Raw genomic sequence first — 24144 nt, 5'->3', positions numbered from 1 at the left:
TGCGTCGGCGCGTTCGTTAGCCTCTGCAAGTATCTCTGTCGAGATATGAAAAAAGAGAGGAGAAAGATCAAAAATCGCGACAAGCACCAAGAGTAAAAAATCAAGGAAAAACAGCAAGTACAAAAGTCGTTACCTTCGGCTCTATTAGCATATTCACGGTACCCAACAAATTGGGAACCGATGCGGAGAAGATCCTTGATCATAGGCTGTTCAACGTGAACACAGAAAGAAAAACATCGGCATGAAAAAGAGAAAAGGTGTGAAAAAACAAAATAAGGAAAATATAGATGTCGACAAGCTTACATCATCTAGGAGCAGAGTCGACGAACTGCCCAACTGAGGGGCAGGTTCAATAATCTTTTCAACCCTTGCCCTTTTTGGTGAAGGAGCAAGGGGGCTTGATGGCGGAGTAGTGGTGACGACGTTTTGTTGAGGAGGCGAGGTTTCTTCTCCTTCAACTAGCGTGTCTGAGGCAAGTACGATGCGTGACGTGCTTGTCCGAGGAGCCACGTCAGTAGTTGGAACTTCTTCCTCGTCATCGCTAATAATCAAAAAATCGGCAGCATAAAAAGCAAGACAAGCTAAATATTTCGAGTACAAAAATAGAGAGAAATAAAGACGACTTACGAGCTGATGAGGGATTCAGCATAAAGATCGTAAGTTGCCTTCGGATGAGAAGGAACAACTTCTTCAGCCTTAGAGGTGCCAGAATCTTCAACATCAGTCCTTTTCCTTTTGTTCTTGGGAGAAACAGCAGGAGGAAGGGATTGCGTCGATTCACTGGCTTCAGACTCAACTTCTTTTTCATGAGAAGCCGCAGATTTGTGAGAACCCGCGACTTCACTTTCACGAATAGCAGAACCTTGAGTATCTTCGGCAACGATGGCCTGTTCTTCGACTTCTCCACCCTCCGGAAGAGGAGGAAGGGAAGTCATGGTAGGATGGTTCTGTAAAAAATAGTGACCAGAAGGAAAATTAAAAGAGATGACAATATAATGAGGTGCAGAGGAAGTTCAAAATAAGGTAAAAACTCGGCAAGACAAAATACCTCGGGGAGTGGATTGGCGGCGCTGTACGGTTCCACGCGACAAGAGGAAGGAATTGGGTCTTTACCCAGGCGAGAAAGTCTTCGAATCAACTTCTCCAAGTCCTTGGTGGAAAGATCACCGGAGATTCTGTTGGCGTCATTTTTACCAGAATATGTCCAAAGGGGATTTTTGCGAGCCTGGAGAGGCTGCACTCTAATCCTAAGGAAATAGGCAGTGATTTGAACACCAGAAAGCTCTTTGCCTCGAGTATTTTGAAGCTGGCGAATACGAGACATGAGCGCCTCTGTCGCCTTTTTCTCTTCCTCGGAAGCTTCGGCATCCCAGGAGCGGCGGCGCTGAATTTTGGCACTTCCGTCGAAAGGAACTATGTTGTGTTCAACGGAGTTGGCGCTTTCTTCGTGAATGTAGAGCCACTTTTTGCGCCATCCTTGGACAGAATCAGGAAATTTGACGTCGAAATAGTCGACATCAGTGCGAACACAGATAACAACGCCACCTATGTTATAAGTGACGTTGTGGGAGCCATTGCGGCGGAGGCAGAAGATGCGTTTCCACAGAGCCCAATTGGGAGGGATTCCGAGGAAGCATTCGCAAAGTGTGATGAAAATAGAAATGTGAAGGATGGAATTGGGAGTCAATTGGTGCAATTGAATCCCGTAAACAAAAAGAAGACCGCGGAGGAAATCGTGGATTGGGGTCGAGAGGCCGCGGATGAGATGATCAACAAAACTAACCCGATACTCCATTGGAGGCTTGGGGTAGCTTTCTTCGCTAGGGAAGCGGATGGCGTCCTCCTTCTTCATGAGGCCAAGCCTCTTCAGCATGTTGGTGTCTTGGTTGGAGATTTTGGATCTCTCCCACTCAAGATCCTCGGCGGCCATCTTGGATTCCGGAGTCTTGTGGCGAGTCGACGCGCGCGGTGGCATCAATGGCAATGACAGAGCAATGTGTGTGAGTGCGGAAAATCGAGAGAGAGATTGGGCGCGGGCGAAGTTTTGCGAAGAGGAACAGGTGAGCGGCGCAAGCGAGGGGATGAACGGAGGTTGAAGAAAGGTTTATATAAGAATCGGGTGAAGCAGTGTGCCGTTGGATGAAGAAATCGTATGGTGAGAATAGATCTTCTAGATACAAGGGTAAAAAGGTATTTTTACTGAGATAGGCGTTACTGTACGTGCGCCTTAAAAGCGGAGGACGTGTGTCCCCCACTTGCACGACGTGTTAACGTGGTGGAAGCAATGGACCTACAGGGCAGAAAGATCACGACTATTCGAGAGGGATGAAGTAAATTTGGTTAAGGGAAGCATGTCGATAAGAAAAGTTAAAGAAGATTGGCGACAGGAAGAATTATTCAATACTTCGGGAGCCTTTGATCAAAAACAAGTTTTTCCCCAAATGCTCGGGGGCTACTTCGACAAAAAGTAAAAATTCGACTATGACAATATAGAAATTGCGGAGCCTACAACCAAGTACAAGTTCTTGGCTGTAGCCTCGGGGGCTACTCCCATCGGGAGCGCTGTTCGCGCACCCGAGGGATAAAAAAAGAAGAAGAAGAAAAAGATCATATTGAGAAATAATGACAATATAGCGACAAGGTGGACTAAAATGTTGAGCCTACAACCAAGCACAAGTTCTTGGCTGTAGCCTCGGGTTACTCCCATCGGGAACGCCGTTCGCGTGCCCGATGAAATTAACAAAGGAAAAATAGAAAAGCAAGAGAGTATATTTCGAGTTGTAGTTAACTCTACATATACTCCCATCGGGAGAGCAGTATAAGTCATATTTGACTCGATAAAATGTGCCATTCCAACAGCCGGAAAAGCACTCGACAATATATTCTCAGAACGCCGAAGTTGCGATCAATTTCTGAATGCCGCAAATTTGCGAAGGTAAGACCCCAGATCCGTTCTGCTGGGCGTGGCATCGCCGAAGACTGCGCTCTGCTACTTTTATCCGTATCAACAGATACGAAGAAAAATCCTAACGGACGCGTTAGGTACCCGATAAATTTGACTGGGACTCGACAGAATGGTAAGACCTTAAGCGGCACCTGTCGAAGTTTACACCAGTATCCCGAGATCATGTCCAGGGACGTGATTTTGAAGTAGGTTTTTGCGGATTGCCACTAGAGCAGTTTAACAGTACCCTGTCCGTCAGATGAACTAGCCCCAACTACCATTATCCCTGTACAATATAGAATCTTATGTGAAGAAATATAAAAAAGTTAAAGCTTTCGAATAAAAATAAACAGTGGAGATTTTCCCTGATTCTACGATTCAAGCAAAATCTCGGGGAGACTCGACATAGGCATCCCAAATGGGCCTGCCGAAGATAGTACCCGGGGTTTACTGAAGGCCCACTACCCGAAGAATAAGAAGATTCGGGAGCCCAAGATATATCAAGGAAAGTCAAGAGTTGTAATAGGAAGTGTTATTTGTAATCTGGCGGGATGAGTTAGAAACCGTCCCGGACTCTGTAACTTGTATAGCACGAATCCCTCGGCTCCACCTCCTATATAAAGGGGGAGGCGAGGGACGAAAAGAGGATCGAATCATTGTCTGCAAACCCTAGTTTTCATATTCGTCGAGTACTTTCCGGCTGAAACCTTCGAGATCTGCTTACCCTCTACTTCCAACTAAACCCTAGCCTACAATCCATAGGCATTGACAAGTTGATACCTTGTCAATTGAGGAATTAGAATATCAATTGAATGAGAAGGAACGGAGATTCAATCTCCTAAGACAAGAGCTAAAAACCGAAAGGTGCATATCTCAAGGCCTTAAGCAACAAATTGAAACTTATGAACTTGATAAAGTTAAGGACCTAGAAACTATTGATAGGGCTCAATTATTGACCCAAGAGCTCAATGCTTCAAAGGAGGAACTTGAAGTTGCTCATGCTTCTCTCACTAGGGATCTTGACCACCTTGAAAGAGCTAACAAGCTTGTCAAGGATGAGCTCAAGAAACTTGGAGAGAATCATGATCTACTTCAAGAATCCTACAAAAAGGCTCTTGGATCAATGAAGGATCCCATTGATGTTGAAAAGCTTGCTTGTTCCTCCATTTCCTTTACTAGTGAGCATGCTAAACTTGTTGAGGAACATGTTCGTTTACAAGAGGAACTTTCTTTGCATGTTGAGACCAATGCATATCTTGAGTCCTTGGTGACCAAATATGGTCTTGACTATCATCCTAATGAATCTTCTTGTGAGCAAGCATCTATTCTTGAGGAAAATGTTAGGCTAACAAAGGAACTTGCAAAGTTCACCACCGCCAAGAACAAGATGGGATTGGATGACCTCTTGAGTAAGCAAAGGTCAAACAATCAAAAGTATGGACTTGGATATACTCCCAAGTCTCACAAGAAGAACAACTACAAGAAGGAGAAACCCGCTCAAGATAAGAACAAGAAGGTCACTAACAATGGCAAAGCCTCAAAGGGCAAAGCCACTAGTGGTGCCCACACGGGGCCAAACGATCACTATGCATTATTTGTTGATTATTATGGTGATGTCTATGCTAACTATGTTGGCCCTCCTAATGGCTATGCTTATAGAGAGTACTCAATTTGGGTACCAAAAGATATTGTTGCCATTGCAAAGGAACCCATTAATCGATGGGTTCCTAAATCCTCTACTTGATCTTGTAGGGGTATTCCTCCGGTGGTCCAAAATGGGTGTTTGATAGTGGATGCACCAATCATATGACCGGAGGAAAAGGTGTGCTTGATCAATTCATTGAAGATATCCACAAGAAGTCAAGCATTACCTTTGGTGACAACTCAAAGGGAAAGGTACTTGGGTATGGCAAGGTAGCAATCTCTAAGGACTTGTGCCTTGAGACGGTTATGCTTGTTGAACACCTTGGCTATAACTTACTTTCTATATATCATCTTGCCGATGCCGGTTACAATTCATATTTCACTAAATATTATGTGCAAGTCTTTAGGAGTGACAATCTCAAATTGGTCCTTGTTGGATTTGTGGAGAACAACCTTTATGTGGTTGACCTCTCGAAAGAGAGCCCCTCCTTCTCCACATGTCTAATGGCGGCCAAGCATGACGAAGGATGGTTGTGGCATCGCCGCCTTGGTCATGTTAACATGAGGAATCTTAAACAACTTCTAAAGGGTGAGCATATTGTGGGACTAACCAGTGTTTCTTTTGAGAAAGATCGTGTTTTAGTGCATGTGTAGCCGGAAAGCAACTCAAGAAGAAGCATCCCATCAAGAGTATTGTTACCACATCTAGGCCTTTGGAGCTCCTTCATTTGGACCTCTTTGGGCCATCACACTATGATACTCTTGGTGGAAGCAAGTATGGACTTGTCATTGTTGATGATTACTCAAGATACTCTTGGGTCTTTCTCCTTAAGTCTAAGGACGAGACCCATAGAGAGTTCATCACCTTCGCCAAGAAAGCTCAACGTATGTATGAATCCGAGATCAAGGCAATTAGGACCGACAATGGCACCGAGTTCAAGAACTACACTATGCAAGAGTTTGTGGATGATGAGGGCATCAAGCATGAGTTTTCGGCGCCATACACCCCTCAACAAAATGGTGTTGTTGAAAGGAAGAACCGGACTATCATTGAGATGGCAAGAACCATGTTGAGTGAATTCAACTCACCCCACAACTTTTGGGGAGAAGCCATCTCTACGGCCGTCCACTACTCCAACCGGCTCTTCCTCCGTCCCCTCCACAACAAAACCCCATACGAGCTCCTTACCGGTAACAAGCCTAATGTCATGTATATTCGTGTCTTTGGATGCAAATGCCTTGTTAAGAACAACAAAGGAAAGCTCGGTAAATTTGAAACTAGAACCATAGAGGGTATATTTGTTGGATATGCGGAGAACTCTCACGCCTATAGATACTACAACCGGTCCTCCGGGACTATTGAAGTATCTTGTGACGTGGTGTTCTTGGAGGATAATGGCTCCCAAGTGGAGCAAGTTGTTCCATGTGTTGCAGGTAATGATGTTGATCCATCTAGTGCCATCAAGCATATGGGCATTGGACACATCCGGCCCATGGAGGTTCATAACGATGATCAAGATGATGGAGTAGATGTCTCAAGCACGCCACAAGTAGAGCCTAGCTCAACTCAAGCCGAACCATCAAGTGCAACTCAAGAACCATCCTCCACTCAAGATGAGTCTCAATCCGAAGAACAAGAAGAAGATCCTCATTCCATGGAGCAAGATCATGATGACGATCAAGAAACATCCTCTACTCATGATCAAGCTCAAGTGGTCCCTCATGATCAAGTACTTGCAAGAGATGAATTCATTGATCATGAAGGAACCATTCGGAAGATCAAGGCCGCTACAAGGGCAAGTGACATGAAAGTGGATCAAGTCCTTGGTAGCATCTCAAGAGGAGTGGTAACTCGTAGACACCATGCATTACTTATCACTTATTGTCAACATCATGCTTTTGTGTCTAGTTTTGAACCACTTAAGGTACATGAAGCCTTGGTTGATCCGGATTGGGTAATTGCCATGCAAGAAGAATTGGAGTGTTTCACTCGTAATGAAGTATGGTCTCTAGTTGAGAGACCCAAGGATCATCGCATCAATGTCATTGGGACCAAATGGGTATTCAAGAACAAGCAAGATGAGAATGGCATTGTTATACGAAACAAAGCAAGGTTAGTGGCGCAAGGGTTTGCCCAAATAGAAGGTATGGATTTTGAGGATACCTTTGCGCCGGTAGCCTGTCTTGAAGCTATTCGTCTTTTGCTTGCATTTGCATCTTTCCACAATTTCAAATTATATCAAATGGATGTGAAAAGTGCATTTTTGAATGGTCCCCTAAAAGAAACCGCATATGTGGCTCAACCCCGGGTTTCGAAGACCCATGCCGACCCAACCACGTGTATTTACTCCATAAGGCACTCTACGGTCTCAAGCAAGCTCCACGTGCTTGGTATGAGTTCCTTAGGGATTTCTTACTACATGATGGGTTTTGCATGGGTACGGTCGATTCCACCCTTTTCACCAAGCGGGTTAAAGGGGGTGGCCTCTTTATATGTCAAATATATGTTGATGATATTATTTTTGGTGGAACTAACCCCAATCATAACAAAGCTTTTGAGCTATTGATGACTAGGAAATTTGAGATGTCCATGATGGGAGAGTTGAAGTTCTTTCTAGGCTTCCAAGTGAGGCAACTTGCAAAAGGCACCTTCATCTCTCAAGAAAAGTATGTGAAGGACATGCTCAAGAAATTCAACATGACCAATGCAAGTCCAATGAAGACACCCATGCCCGTAAAGGGGCAACTTGGTTCATGTGATGGTGAGAAGGATGTGGACATAAAGGTATACCGCTCCATGATAGGATCCTTGCTCTACCTTTGTGCCTCTAGGCCGGATATCATGCTAAGTGTAGGGATGTGTGCTCGTTTTCAATCCGCTCCCAAGGAGAGCCATTTAGTGGCGGTCAAACGGATACTAAGATACCTTGTTCTCACTCCTACTCTCGGGCTATGGTATCCAAAGGGGTCAACCTTTGAACTCATTGGCTATTCGGATTCCGATTGGGCCGGTGATAAGGTTGATCGGAAGTCTACCTCCGGGGCTTGCCAATTTATTGGCCGGTCATTGGTGAGTTGGTCATCCAAGAAACAAAACTCCACCGCCCTATCCACCGCCGAAGCCGAATACATATCCGCGGCATCTTGTTGCACTCAATTGTTATGGATGAAGCAAACCTTGAAAGACTATGGTGTGTCTCTTGGTACGGTGCCTCTTCTTTGTGACAATGAAAGTGCAATAAAGATCGCCAACAACCCGGTTCAACATTGTCGCACCAAACATATTGACATTCGCCATCACTTCCTACGTGATCATGTTGCCAATAAGGATATTGATCTCACTCATGTGGGAACAACCTACCAATTGGCGGATATTTTCACTAAGCCTTTGGATGAAGCCCGCTTTGTTAACTTGAGAGGAGAACTTGGTATTCTTGATCCTAAAAACTTGGATTGATTAACTTCTTGCACTATATTCTTGCATTTATCTTGCTATCTAGCTTAGAGGCATAGCACATATGGGGATAGTCATCTTACCATGTCTTGGTATGATGCATACCTATGTGTGCAACATAAATAGACCCAATGTCATTATATGGACCCAAGCATGTCTCTTCGAGGTCTCATGACATTTGCGCTTTCACATAGGGGGAGTAATCCCCCGCCCCTCATTGAGCCTTCATTACAACGTGATTTGACTATATAAGGCCAAATGATCTTATTGCAAAAACTATTTCAAAATGCTCTTATGATTCTTGATATACTTCGAATCATGCCCATTGTAGCTATTTGTATCTTGTTTGCATTTTCACTCCAATGGGTATGCCTAGAGAACTTTGTGTTTTCCAACCCCATGTCTATGCTCATCTCATCATCATCTATCTATCTATATGTACATGTCATCATTTGAACACTTACACACACTTACACACAGCATAGGGGCAAAAACGAGGCAAAATTAGAAAATTCTGGGCTGGCCGGTCGCTGGCCCGGTCGGACCGGGTCCCTGACCGGAAGGTCCGGTGGACCGGGCGGCAACCGGGGTCTGGGCCGGGTCTGCCGGTCACCAGCCCGGTCTGACCGGATGTCTGACCGGTCGCGCGGCCCACTATATATTGGGAAGAAATACCCCTTGGGGTCTTCTTCCCCATTGTTCCCCAATCCCCAACCTCCATGGCCGGCGCCCTCAACACCTCCACCAAGATCTAGGCACTTCCCACCACAAGAACTTCCCCAAACTTCACCACACCATAGATCGGGTCCATTGGAACATCTCCACCGAAGGATTTGGTCCCTCTCCAACTAGCTTGGGAATTTTTGGAGTTCTTGGTCTTCAAGCCCTACCTTGTGTTCTTCTTGTTCCCTTGATCAAGGAGGACAATGTCTTCGGGTAATGTACTCTCCTTTCCTTCCTAAGTTCTAGTCCTCCTCACACATTGCAAGTTCTTGCCAAAATTTGAGGAAATCTTAGGGTTAGGTTTAGGGTTTGCAAGTCCTCATGCCTTTAGAGTGTCTCTCAACACAAAGCACATTCTCCACTCTATTGCTATAGCATGTACTCAAGTTTTTCGAGTTTTTGCATGAATTTGTGGTAGAAATCTGGGCACAACATCACAAATCGACAGACCCGGTTTCCAGCCCGGTCGACCGGCCGCTCAACCGGCCGGCCCGGTGTGTGGTCCGGTCAACCGGTCGCAAACCGGATCGTCCGGTCTGCTGCCCGGTTTGACCGGCCTGTGCGCCGGGTTGCCCAGTTTTCGCACAAACTCATCACTACACTTGAATATATGCTATGCTTTTTGGATCCTCTCTTATTGATGACATGTACACTTACCCCACTGCTATCCTTGCTATATTTTTCTCATTCACAGGAAGTTGGAGTGGTGAGCCACCACGTGGCAATGTTGCCAAGCAAGGTAGGATGGCTGATCCTCCCCGCCGTTCTAGTAGCCGTGCACCCCCCCAAGCTCAGCAAGGTACTGACACTGGCAGCTCAGCTCGGGGCAGAACCAAGTCTGTTGCTACCAAGCGCAAGGACAAGAATGTTGTCCAAGAGGATGATGAGGTAGTACCAACCATCAATGTTGGGGCTGCAAATCGTCTTGAGTGGCAGGAGTGGAGGACACTGAATCCGTATCGCTTTGAGAAGCCAACTTACACTCGTTCGGACAAGGCATTCTGGACCAACACACAGGCAGCCCTCTGGGAGGGTTACTATGATTCTCATGAGTTTATGAAGCATGGTAATATTGTATCACCCAAGGCTATCAATCCTGAAGAACTGGCCTTGCATGAAGCCACCAAGTATCGGTTTGTGGTTCAAACCTTGAGGAGTCTGGGATTGTATGACCTTGTGTGCCTCAAGCCTGATGATACTCAAGATGATCCTATCTTTTGTCCCCTCCTTGTCCGTCAGTTTCACTGCACTGTCTTCTTCCATGATGATGAAGACCGCACCCTCACTTGGATGACCGGCAAGACCAAGTACTCATGCTCCTACTCTCAGTTCCGTGCAGCCATGGGTTGTGGTGATGACAGTGATCCAGGGTACAAGATTCATTCACGGTCCAGGCTCACTAGGGGTGACATCTCTTTCTGCTATCCTCCAAACCCTACGCCTGGACCTCCCACCATCTCTGGGATGTACTACTCCTATTTGGTTCTTGCCAAGCTATTCCGGGAGAACCTCATCAGCAAGTCTGGAGATCACAGTGAAGTCCGGAACTATCACCTCAACTTGATGTACTATTGTCATCCTGACAGGGTGAGGAAGATTGATGGCTGTGATCTTATCTACTGTGAACTGAAGAGGGCAATTATGGACCGCATGACTCCCAACTACGCCCAATATGTTCAGCGGCTCATCAACTACATTGTTCCTGCTCCTCGGAACGTTATTGGTGAGAAAGTCATCATGGATCCATTCAGGTTCCCCATTCAGGAGGCCACTCGTCCAGACGTTCCCTCCATGATGCCCACCACTGAGCGCCGCTCCAAGGCACACCATGATCATGATGCTAGCTCCAGTCACTCTCGGCGCTCCCAGCATGGGGCCGCTCGTTTCTTCACATGCATGTTCCAAATGTGCAAGAGAAGCCATGATGTTGCCCATCAGACCCTTACTATTGTCCAAGAGACACGGAGGCGCCAGACTGAATTCATGGCCTCAAGGAACCACTCTGTTCCTCCTCCTGGCCCTGAGATGGAGCCTGTGATAGCACCTCAGTGGGAGATGCCTCCTCTTACCGATGAGATGCTCCAGAACTTCGACTACTCTGTGTACGCTCATGGTGCTCTCCCTAGGCCTGCTCGTGCTCCTCCTGCTGGCTTTGCTGATGATGATGAGGGTGATGATTGTGCCGGTGATGATGATGCCGGTGCTGATGATGCACGCGAGAGCTCCTCCTCGCTTGGGTTTGGTCACTACTGATGGGTGCGATAGCATCTCTCCTCTTCGCCTTTTTGGTGTTCCGATGCCAAAGGGGGAGAAGAGAGTAGAGTCTAGACCACGGGGGTTCTTTGATCGCCACAAGCCATGGGAGTTGCTTTATTTGGATTTTATATGGCTTGTGCTAGATTACTTTGAGTTTTCCAAGAACCATTTGCTATTCATGTATGGATATGTATGGATGACTATTATGTGTGCTACTCCATGTTAGGATGATTATGCTATGCTTATATATCTTGATATGCACATCTCCATACCATGCTTGTTTCCTAAAGATATTGGGGGAGCTTCTCATGTTTCTCAAATGGTGCACTTTGCATTCAAACGCAAATTCTCCAAGTGCACACATTATGGGGGAGCTTTCGTAATATCTTATATGGAATCAAGGTTTAGAGCTTATCATAATATCTATTTGTGACTCTAGCTCGGTTTGTCATCGTATACCAAAAAGGGGGAGATTGTAAGGGTATTTCACCCTTATCCATTATTTTGGTAACGATGACACCGTGCTAAAGTATTTGGCCTAATATGTTTATAAGTACAATCTCAGGTATTAGGCAATGAGGCGTAAATGGTGTATCAAAGGAACAAGAAGGCTAAAGGTGACCCCCCATTTCAACAACAATCAAAAAGGGGTTACAGGAGAAATCCGGTCACCTGCCCGGTCCAACCGGGCCAGCAACCGGCCAGTCCGGCGTGGTGGCCGGTCAACCGGCGGCAACCGGGCTCCAAAGGAGGAGCCAGCGAGATCCGGTTTGCGCCGGTCAACCGGGCTCTCGACCGGCGTGTCCGGTGCTCCGTCCGGTCCACCGGCGGAACTGGCGCCAACCGGCCGCCAACCGGAGGAGCTCCAGGACCAGCAAAAGGTGTCCGGTCACTGGCCCGGTCAGACCGGCCTCTCAGCCGGGCTGTCCGGTCTGTGGCCCGGTCGACCGGGTTTGTCGAGGAAAAGCTGAGGTGGCAAGTGGCAAACGGCCATATTTCGAAGAACACTATAAATAGCCCTTCTCCTATCTCTAGACAGTTAGGCACTACACTACAAGCTGTTCTTGAGCTCTCTCTCTCATACTCCATTGCTAGAAACACCAAAAGCCTCAGATCTCCCTCCTCCTCCACCCAAACTCAAATCCCTCCGGGGAATCATTAGAGGAGGACCCGATCTACCGTTCTACCAAGCCAAATCTCATTCCCCCTTGTATTCATTGAGAAGCTTGCTTCCTAGGGTTCCTAGGAAACCCTAGGTAGGCAAGAGGAGTCCGGAAGCATCCGGGCTGTGGATTTGCTCCGGGCAAGATTGTGAAGGTTTGGAGGCTACCTCAAAGTCTACCACAAGTGAGTGAGCTATTCCTTCGTGGGATAGGCTCCGGAGAATAGGGTGAGCCTTCGTGGCGCGGGGAATCCTTCGTGGGACCTCCACTCCTCCAAACGTGACGTACCTTGTTGCAAAGCAAGGGAACACGGGAATACATCCTCGTCTCCGCGTGCTATCGGTTATCTCTAACCGAACTCCTTACTTGTGATTTAATCGCACGTGAGAGCCTTCGTGCTCGAGTTAGTTGTATCCTCATATAGGTTGCTTCACCTAGTTTGCATTAGGCTCATCTTTATATTCCGCAAAGCCTAATATTGCAAAGAAAGAATTAAAATTTGTAGAAACCTATTCACCCCCCCCTCTAGGTTTACCATCTCTATACTTTCAAACATTCTTCGGATGATCAAGACGTTCAGATGAAGACAAATTTAGTCCCTGCCCGAAGCTTCACTTCGGCCAGACACTCGGGGGCTACTGATGTGGGCATTATGTTTCAGGTACCCGACAGTGCTATACCCGGTACAAATTATGAAGATGGACCAGCGCAATGACTCGACAAGATGGACCCACAAGGAATATCAACTTGGATTACAAGAAAGAAGACTCCAATACGAATTCTACTATGACTCTTCTAAATCCTAACCTGGTTGATATATAAAGCTAGGCAGGGGCACCCCTTAGGGGGCAGATTGAGAAACATAAATTATAGACGCGATACGCCTAGACATCGCAACCCGCAGATTAAAACTAGACTAGATACAACAACTCCACCTATGGCGGCCCCCTGTACACATATATTCATATAGTGGATTGCTAGCAGGATGTAGCCATCCTCCACCGCGGGGACGTGAACCTGGGTACGTCGTGCCTTCTCTCGCCCCCGGAATTTCCATGGTCGCCTTCTGTCAACCCTAAGCTCCTCATGGTGGGCATTGCCGAGGAACCGCCTCGTCAGTGCGCTAGCCCCGTCAACCTCCAAGCCGACGCCGCCTCCTCCTCTAGCCACTCTTTGTGAGCTTTTCCCCTCTACCTCCATCTCAATAGTTGGGCTCCATCTCCGTGGACCTTGAGCTCCACAGTTAATGTTTGCTACAATTAACGTCGGAGGTGCTAAATCGATCTTTTGAGAACAAACAATCTCAACAAATGACATCGAGATTTGGTAACGCAGTTTAGCGAATGCCTACATCTGCGGGACATGGTTTACAAGCGCTCCTCCCCAGGTACTATCTCGGTACCGTCGATAACAAGCCCGCTGAGGTGATACAACACTTCAGATCTACAACGCCACTCTGTTCCAGCACCCCTGCCATGGGCGGTCTCTGAAAATCAATCATGTGCCTAACCTAGCTTTTTCTCTAATCTATTTTAGCTACTTATGGTGCCTTTATATATTTGGTTAGGCTACAGAGTTTGACTCTAACACGTAACCTTCTGTTAATTGCAAGTCCAATTGTAGCAACATGTGGTGACCCTGCATACCACTGCATGTTGTAGTATGCCGGTCGTTGATATAACATTCACGAAGTACCAATCCGCAAATATTAGATCCCTCAGAGTAGTACAACAGAACATAGCAGGTCCATAACTCATTCATTTATTATTACAAGCAACATGTACATATCATCTCGGAGCTCCTCTTGGGTCCTAAGAGGAATACTCCTGGGTTCGAGGCGAACCCGACTCAACTTACAATATAAGAGTCTTACTAGGTTATACATTTATTCTCCTCGAGCAGTTAAGTACTATGAGTTCGTACTGCTCGAATACTACTACTACTCTATAGGTCTAAGCTTGCTCTCCTCCGGAACCTTCCCCGGTCCCGTAGACGATGAGGTAGTCTACGCCTTCGATACCTCCGGAGAGGTCTGGTTCTTCATAGCCGATGACTTCGGCTCCTTCAGGGTCGTCGTTGTCCTCCTCCAGTCGATTCAGACAATCTAAGCAGGGGATTTAAGAGTGGTATGAGTACGAGCGTACTCAACAAGTTCATTATAGAAAAGAGGTGTTTAATGCACTAACTACGATATCAGACCAGAAAGTCTAATACTAATGCAGGTTTTCATAACCATTTATTCAAAAGGTTGCTTTTATTCAGAAGAACTATGTCCGTCAGCCTTCACCGGTTTACTAGAACTTCATGGAGCTCCTTTCCGGCAGCGTTCGCAGTTCCAAATCCCGGAACAGGGAGTGACAAGTCACGATTCATTACACTCTGCAGAGGTGTGTTGCTTTACCCATAAGAGATCTTAACCTTGGTGCCAACCGGGCAGCTTTCCCGTCCACACTTCCTTCGGTGTGAGGCCCGGTATAAGGTCTAGCCAATCATGTTCCTCCGCTACCTCGCACACCCACCCGTTGTTGCAAATCCGACCTTGGGTCCTCGCCGGGCTATACCACTAGGATATCTTCCGACCTCAACAACTACCAGGTCGCAACCATGGTCCTTCGCCGGCCAATGTAACCCATCATAGACCGCATTACCGTGGGGAATTAGAATGGGATCCCCACCCCACCGCATGTCCCTAGAGATCAAGTCTCTACGGTAAGCGCATCCGTTGATGTACGAGAGGTGGAAACACTTTTGACTACTCCGTCCCACTCCGGATCTTATGGTTAACATGGGTATTACGGCACAAGAATCACTGGACGACATTTGTTGTTTAATCCTAGATGGATATAAACCCTTGTAATGGAACCTCCACCATATCAACACAATCCATGGTTCCATTGCCCACCACTTAGTCATATTCATAGTTATGAAAATAGTGGTTTTGCTTTTTATGAAATAGTGATAAACATAGTACTTTGCAAGTAATTTGGTAAAAATACTCAAATGACATGAGCAAGCGATGAACTTGCCTGAATACTGCAAAGTGTTGCAGTTGGATGGTGTGGACTGACCCTTGTCCTCTGTTGCTGAAAAATAGCATCATTGTCCGATAAGGGCAATTATGCATGATTCAGCTTTTAGGGTTGTTTCCCCCCTTCCGGTGTTTTTATCATTTCATGTGAGAGGTAAATACTAAGAATGATTTAGGGATACTCTGTTTAGGGTAAAATACAACCTTCAAATGTTGTCAAGGTGTTTTTAAAGTCCAAAAGAATTTATGGACTTATTTTCATTATTGAAAATATAAAGTGTGATTTAAGTGATTATTATAACTAGCCAGGTGGCCCTCGCAAATGCGAGGGCATCATCTTTAATATGAGTGACATTTTATTTTTTACTTATGCAAATAAGATTTGCCCCAATTACCTTGTTCTTTGCAAAATACACATAGTTTTATACATAAATATTTTTCTATAGATGAAAGTTTGACAATTATGTCCTTATATGCTTAATTTTATAAAAAAATTGAAACATTATGTATATAGAGCGCCAGCAAGCATTTTCATTTACTCGTTATCCAAATATGCACAATTGATAAGAGTAATTTTTTGGATACTAATTATCTGAATCATTATTAAAATCTCATCAGTGGTTCTAGTAAGTGAAGCTTTTCTCAAAATTTCTAATTATCTTGTACATATGATAATTTTATTTACAGCTAATTACATCACAAGATTATCAATACACATATTGTATTGGTTGGATTTATCCCCCACTCTGAAATATATCCTTTGTAGGATTGCAAGTCTGTAAAATCGTCATGTGAATTTATGTAGTTCATAAATAGAAAAGTAATGCTAGTGGAACTAACATTTCCAATATCCTGTGTTGCACACAGGGCTTACATGGAAGCAACAAAATTCTCCTACACAACCATGTATGATCCATGAAGTCGGCTTCTATTCATACACATGCAGTTTTTTATTGAACAACATGCTAGACGTTTACAAGTTTATTCAGGAAATCAAGCTTTGACGTAGATTTATACAAATATTTTTACTTGACATTTTTGTGGTATAGGAACTCGGAAAAAGGTGATACCATATTTAACCCAAAGATAATTAACATTGCTCATACCTACTAACAACGACTGAAAAATATTAGTTGTATGATTTCTAATACTCAATAACTTGTGTAGCAATTCTCACGTTAATGGGAAGGCATATAAATGTTCTTATATATAAGTGCAACAATGAGGATCGACAAAGTATAAAAATATTCCCATTTTCATTTTTTACATCATATTGAACCCATCATTATAGAACAATTACTATTTATAATTTATGTACGGTATAAGTTCTTCTTGACGAACGTGGCGCTGTGAGCCCTATTGAGGCTCTATGTATTGATACTTGGTACAACAATTTATCCTCGCTCATGAATCTCTGAATTTCATATAAACTGTGATACAATAGTGTGTAATGGTTAAATTAATCCGGATGATTAGAGTTGACGCAAATCTGATCAGTGGTCGAGTAATATCTCATAACACATAAAGGAAGTTACTCTAAATATTTACTTACAATTTTCATTGATGTTGAACCTTCCCAAAATATGAAAATAAGAAATATGAAAATACATATGCGGCTAAAATAAGTGCGATCATAAGTTATACTTCTACTTCTAGTCAGTATAGTAGCCAGAAATAGTTCATCTCTTAGAATATATATTGGAGTGAGCAAGCAAGGACGCTAATTAACAATCCATATTTAGATCTTTGTCTACGAAAAGTATTGTGTCGAGATAACCTTGTATCTACCAGCCTAACCCCTCCAAGTACGATTCAGGACATGTGGGCTGATGTCAAAATCTATCCTCGCTAGAGAGGCCCCTGATTTCATATATTATATACATCAATCAAGTATAATCTGCAGCAGTACTTTTTTCAATGCAACCGTTTTAACAATACTTAATCCGTGGTGAATTTAGTGGTTGGGAACTATTCAGGGAACACCCATGTAAAATAGATCCAGTTTAGGCCACATGCGTTGATACTTGACACTATTATTTATCCTTGCTCATGACACCGTGGATTTCATATCAACCATGACATGGTTAATTTGTAATACTCGTTTAGATCCATAATATGTGTCGGTTATTTAGTGACAAAAACCTATAAATAAAATCCATGGAGTATTGAAATTGATACGGAACTTCAGAAAATATAATTATGCAGTTAAAGTAAGGATGACAATATTTTCTTTTTGTCAGTATAGTAGCCAGCAATAATTTAGCATATCTAGAGGAGAAAGGAAACATGGATGCTTCGGTCCATGTTTAGATATCTACTTGCCTTAGTATGGTTAAGGTCATTTGTTTGCTGATGCTACCATTACATTAGTCTCGCTCAAGAAGCCCCTGATCTCATATCAACCAAGAATAATTTGCTAGTGCCTGTTTTGGCAGAAAACACTTGTTAGTACTTGATATGTCTGCAAAGGACATGTTACTGTCGTAGCAAAATGACATAAGCAAATCTCTACTGACGGCAAGTCCAGAAAAATAGAAGTTCAGACCATGTTAGTTAAGCAGAAGTTGGCACAATAAAACGATTTAAAGACTTCAAAGAACAACTGCATCTTTGCTGAGACAATCTTTGCTATTTCTGATCACATACAAAAGGCGAGGGAGCTGCTAGAGCATCTCAGAAGCAAACATATGAACAACTAAGTGGATGCATTCAAATAGATGTACACCGAGGCAGAGAAAACAAAGTTGAATTGATGTGCTCGTAGAAAAGAAAAGACCAGTAGAAATCTTTACGATCCAAAAGCAGAACTATTATTTGTTACCTGCAGAACTTATATTAATGTAAATCAGGATGTATCTGCACTTGATGATGAAACTTCACTGTGTTCGGCGTGCAAAGCTCGACGATGGACACGGACATGTCCGTATGTAGAAGAAACGGCAGGGCTGCTTGTCACCATGTAGGAAGCGGCAACCGAACTGAGAAGGACAAATCTGATACCAGAAAAGTTTGAACAAACATAGCATAAACTTGTAGGGTTTGGCTAGATCCAGTATGGATTGAGGCACATGTTACATCTACGTGTAACTATGAAGAAGGATTGAGGCAGGAAATCTACCCACATCACAGTGGGGTCCTCCCTGTGAAGTCATGCTGCTCTTATTGAAGGTACACATCAGCAATCGCCACCTTCTTTCGATACCTGATCTTGGTGGTCGAGTACGAAAAGGATTGACATGCCCAAAACATAGTACTGCGTCCAGAATAGTTTTAGCGTCATGGCCGCCCGTGCTGCCCCCTGATCTGATCATGTTCTTTGATGCCTACTCATTGGCCATTGTTTCCTGGTACATGTGGAAGAGATGGACAGGCTTTCCGGTTCCTTAGATGCTAGGAAACCGAGGATCGGTCTGGCGTCATGGCCGCCGGTGGCACTGCCTGAACTGAGACCGTTTTTTGATGTCTACCCTTTGTTCCCTTAGGCATGTACCTGTGGAAGAGATTGTCGGGATTTCAGATTAGGAGCACCATGGAAAGCGATCTAGACGGAGCACCAAACAAAGATACTTGTTACATGCCTGCCTGCACCTATCTCTTTGATGTGTGCATCAGTTATAGATCGATTTGTAGGACTGCTTTGCATAAGGCAGTATTGAAACATCACACCACTGATATGCAATAACGTGGAGGGTCAATCGACCAGCCTAGCAGGGACACCGATGCCGATGATGTGCATGCACGTGGTGGAGACCCAGTCGACCGGCGGAGGGTGCCGAAGGAATAAATTCATGACCTTCACCGCTGCCATAGAGATCGGTTTGATCTTCTTCACGTATATCATATGCCCGCCGGTGCTGCGCCATGTAGAGAAATTTGATCTGGTTTACCTGCGATCCAGTCCGGGTGTGACATCCGGCCGGCCGGCCAACGGCGATGCAACGGAGATTGTTTCTGTTTTCTTGCCTGAAAACCACCTCTACAACATATGCACGGCCGCATGCGCCATGTATTCTTGTTTCTTGCTGATGGATGCATGCTTGCTGGTTTGCACCATCGCATGGATCGTTGCACCCAGCAAATCATAGGATTGAGAGATTCTTCCTTTCTCTTGGCAATATATTCTAGGGTTTCAGCCGTAGGAAAAGGGAACAAAAAGAAAACGGTGATGGATATCTGATACGGTATTCCAATTGTAATGGCAATGGTGGGTAATTTTTTTACTTAACTTTAATCTAATGGTTATAGATTTCTAGCCTATCAAATAAATGGTCAGATGTTTCTGATTATTGTGGTAATTTCTAGCGGATTTATCTTTTTCTGGTTAGCCCGTAATGTACTTTTAATATATAATAGATCCTAAAATTAGGACTTATTTTTAGTTGTCTTCAAAAATTACTTTTTTATATTTTATTTAGATAGAGAATTTTATGCTGAGCAGTTTTCATATTTTTAATTATTTTTTTAGAGCTTTTATCCATTTTCTATTTAATTTCAAAGTTTCTGTATTAATTGGAATTGTAAAAAGACTGAAATGCCCCTGGGCCCACTTGTCAGTGTGGCCCAACGGGTTGAGTCTAACCCGAGCCGCACCAACCGGCTCGGTCGGACTTAGTCGCCCCCTTCCTCTTCTCTCTCGCGAAACCCTAGCTCTCTTCTCTCCCGCGACGCCGTGGTCGCCTGCGCCGCCACCGCTTTATTCCGGTCGCCACCGGCCATCCCCGCCGGCGAGATCGGTCGCAAACGAACGGCCGCACGACGGCGCACCGATCGGTCTGCGCCGATCTGTGTTTCTTCGCCGCCTCCGTTCGCCCCCAACGCCTCTGCGACACAGCCGTGGTGATTCGCGGCGACTCGTCGCCCGCCGACGATCCTGGCGCCGTGGCGTGGCCATGTGCCTCGTTGTGGTTGCGCTGGAGCCTCTGCGCTCGGCGAACGCCTGGCTTGGCCATGGCTTGGCGCTGCCCTGGCCAGGCTGTGCCGCCACGGTGACGCCGTGGTGCTCTGCTCCAGGTGTGTTCGCCTCCTGCTCTCCTGTCTTCTCTATCTCCTCTCCTTCCTCTAGATGCCTGGGCTTCCACCTTGCTGTGCTTCTGTTGCTGCTCCTCTGTGCTTTGCGCCATGCCTGCTCTGGTGCTGCCTGGGTGTGCTAGTTGCTGTTGTGCTTGCTATGAATGCGCGTATGCTGCTGTGCTGTGTTGTTGCCATGGATCCAAGCTGTTGTGTTGTGCTGCTGCCATGGATCCAAGCTGCTGTGTTGTGTTGTTCTTCTCTATATCTTACTGTTGTAGCTCATGAGCTCTTGCTCATGAGCATACTGTGATGATTATGCTTAATTCATTTGTTCCTGCTGTTGCTCTGTGTACCATGCCTCTCCTGCGTGTGCATTTCCTTGCCCCTGGCTTGATGACTGTGTGTCATCCTTGCAATTTGCAAGAGCCAGTGCTCCTGATGTGCTATTCTTTGTGCTATAATTCCTGGAAATGCTCATTGGGCATTGTTGTTGGCTAAACAGCACCATCCAGTGATGGTGTGCTTCTGGATACAATTGTATTTAGCTCATTAGCTTATCTGTGATGCAATTCATTAAGGAATGTGACTGTTTAATTAATATAGTCATTGTATTGATGCAAGAGTTGGTTCTATGTCAACACCCAGATTTTTAAGTCCAGATGCCTATTATGCCATTCATCGCAATCCCAGGAATATTGTTTTTGCGAGACATAATAGTTAAGTAGCATAGAGTCATCATTCATTACAATACCAACATAGTCATTACACAAATAGGATCACATGATCCAGTCTCATTACAACACTTGATCTATTGATCATTACACAAATACGTAGCGGAAGCGAAGTAGTAGTGGACTATCTATTCCACATGCAACGCTTGACGTTAGAAGCTCCTAGTTGTGGTAGACGTCCTGCTGGTCGTCATCCTCGTACTGCTGTTTGGCTTCATAGTCTGGCCATTTGAATAGCCAGGGACAAAGCCATGAGTACTTTCAAGTACTCGCAAACTAATACTAATGTAAGTACTAACATTGCTATTGAGAGTGTTCTAAGCTCTAAGGTTATTTGCATAAAGCCAATTTTAGTTTAGAAACATTTTAGTAAACAACTCCTCATATGCTAACTAACTCAAGTGGGAACATTAGTGTCATTCCCACAACTCATGTTGTGATTCAAATTCCAAGTCACCGTTCAAGTTCAAATTCACAAGTCAAAAAGAGATACAATTCTGATGACGGAATTAGTATGGCCTTTCCAACTGTCCATGACCGCGGACGCGGCTATTCGAATAGGTTTACACTCTGCAGAGATTGCACACTTGTGCCACAACATTTGATTTCATCCGTTAGGGATAAACCCCGAATAATCGTAACTCAGTACGCGGATCATCAACCGTTACCCTTTCACTTACACATCCTAGTATAGGCACCTCTCCCCATGAGCTTGGCATCCCGGTGATAGCCAACTGTTATCCCGGGAACTGCACAGGGCTTGGCCGTACAATTCACCTTGATTCAAGTCATTTCACTTTCAACGGAGGCAGCCTCGGCATAACCTCTATGACGCTTGTTTAGAGGGAACCCATACTAAGACACATAAATTTCCAGCTAAGCCTTACCCATAATCAGGTATTGTGGGGGTACTCAAGAATTGGAATGGTATCGCATCCAACTCAATCATCAGTTTTTAGCCATTTCACCAAGTCAAATTCATGTCATATTCACCTTCAAAATCTTTCAATGGAAATGACTCATCATTCCAAGGTTTTCACCATCATCATTTCACAAACACATGTTCCCATCTAGAGTAGTCATTTTTAATTTAGCACTAGCATCTAGGTATGAGGGGTGCTAAGTACTTTGCTTTGCTTCTAGGCTAACTTTGATACTCTTGTACTAATCCAATACTCACCAAGTGAATCATAAATCAAAAAGTACTTTGATAAAACAAAAGTAAGTAAAGCTTGTAAAGCAAAAACTTGGAAATAGGATCATGAACATAAAGTAAATGGGGTAATGCCTTGCTCATGGGGAGCTTTGCACTTTGCAAGAGTATTATCTTGCCTTGGTTGGGGAATTGGTCAAAGTGATCTTCTTCTCCTTGGAAGTAGACCTCCTCCTCCTCTTGATACCTCTCGGTACTAGCGTCTAAAATACGAATACGGGGTATACAATTATCATACCAAACTTACATACTAAACTAAGCACACATGAGTCACACAACTTAAGCTAGCATCACACATTACTATTAAGTTGGTGGATGTGTTTTCTTATTTAAGAAAAAAAATTTCCTCTCATACTAACTTAGGTGTTACTTTTAATTACTTAGAGAAATAATGTCCTCTCATTATCTTATTAAGATTTAATTTCTATCATGAATAATATATGACCTAGGTTGACCAAAGTCAACCTCTTCATACTTATCATTTAAGAAAATGATTTAAATGAGGTGAAGCACCTCATACAATTTAATCTTAACATGGTAAAGATTTAATATCATCAAACAATTCATATGAGACCTAAATGACCAGAGTCTCTATCTCATTTTGAAATGTTCATGACAAGATTTAAATGAGAGAAACACTCCCATGTGATTTTTAAATAGTTTTGGACAATATCTTTGACTAGAAATAGCCATATAGTCCTTTAATTAAACTAGGCCATGATCATTCAAAGTAAGCATGGCATATTTTAGCAGAAACAATTAGTGCAAGTGAAATGTGATTTATAAGAGTTGGAATTAACTCAAAAGCATTTTTGGTTGATTTTTAATAATTATTCTAAGTCAGAAAAGTCCCTGTCTTGTTTATTTCTCTACTTTAATTTTATAAGAGATCTAGGGTTCAAACCAGTGGCATTGTGTAGATAAAACTCTAAGATTTCCAAATATATAAAATTTGTAAAATTTGGCCAAGTATATTTGTCCCTATTAAATTTTGAAGTTGAAAACATATTGCAATATTTATCTTTTCTGGAATTTCGAATTTGAATTACGTGGGCTGGCGGGAAACTAACGGGCTGTGCACAGAGAGAGAGAAATGGGCCGGCCCAGCTTCGCAGCAGGCCAGCTGACAGCGTGGGGGCCACGCGTTAGTGGGGGTTAGCCAGCGAAGCGGTACGTTGAAAGAGGGCCGTGCGATTAGAAGTGAATCGCACGGTCGAGAGAGGGCTTCGTCTCCGGCGAGATGGGGACTTACTGGCGGCAGAGGTAGGGGGTCGGCGAGCTCGTCGGAGCTCCGGCGGTCGTCGGCGGTGTGCGCAGGGACGTTGTCGTCGATGAGGAAGCCGATGGTAGCAGTTGCGTCTCCTGGGGCGGCCTCCTTCTCCAGCGATTGTTGGTGATGAAGCGCGGCAGTGATCTTGCGATTGGAGCTCTACGGTGGCTAATCGAGCGAGTGCGGTGGTCGAGGCGAGTCAGTGTGAGGAGAGGAAGCAGATGGTGTGCTCGAATTGAGGAGAGGGGCGCCCTTTTATAGCTGCGGGAGGTGGCCGTGGCGCTCGGCTGAGGTCGTCGATGGCGTCGTCGTTCCAGGGTGGCGAAGAGGCAAGGGATGGGCGCGTACGGTTGCTGACGTCCAGGCGAGGCTGACGCGCGTGATTGTGGTGAAACGAGGGAGAGATGCGACGGTGAGGTTGATGGGAGCGTGCAGGTCCGTGGCGGACGGTCGTCGGCGTGGGCGTCGTCTGCGGCGTTCCTGCGGGCAAGTGGCCATGTCTGGGCGGTGCAGGGTGATGTTGTGAGTCGGTTGGCGCAGAGAGTTAGGGCGGAGGTGACGCGAGGGCGCGGGGCAGCTGACGCTCTGGGCGTGCCAGGATGCTCGCCGTGCGCGCACTGGCGCGTGCGTGTGCATGCCTGGGCGCGTCTGGTCACGTTGATTTCTACCCATTGCGGTGGATTCTCTCGTCGAGGCTGAGGCTGGGCA

At 44.9% G+C, this 24144-nt stretch overlaps 1 protein-coding gene across 1 annotated transcript; it reads right to left on the bottom strand.

Moving 5' to 3' along the window:
• Positions 1-454: 454 nt before the first annotated feature.
• Positions 455-1346, bottom strand: LOC139832503 (uncharacterized). The gene is made up of 4 exons (XM_071822278.1): positions 1049-1346; positions 628-947; positions 491-541; positions 455-458 (listed from the first exon to the last, which is right to left on the bottom strand). The coding sequence occupies exons 1-4, from the start codon at positions 1322-1324 to the stop codon at positions 455-457; spliced, it is 651 nt and encodes a 216-aa protein (XP_071678379.1). The 5' UTR covers positions 1325-1346.
• Between the last annotated feature and the right edge of the window lie 22798 nt (positions 1347-24144).

Source organism: Lolium perenne, chromosome 6, assembly GCF_019359855.2.
Source record: "Lolium perenne isolate Kyuss_39 chromosome 6, Kyuss_2.0, whole genome shotgun sequence".
Lineage (NCBI taxonomy): Eukaryota > Viridiplantae > Streptophyta > Magnoliopsida > Poales > Poaceae > Lolium > Lolium perenne.
This window is presented reverse-complemented; position numbering and strand designations above follow the sequence as displayed.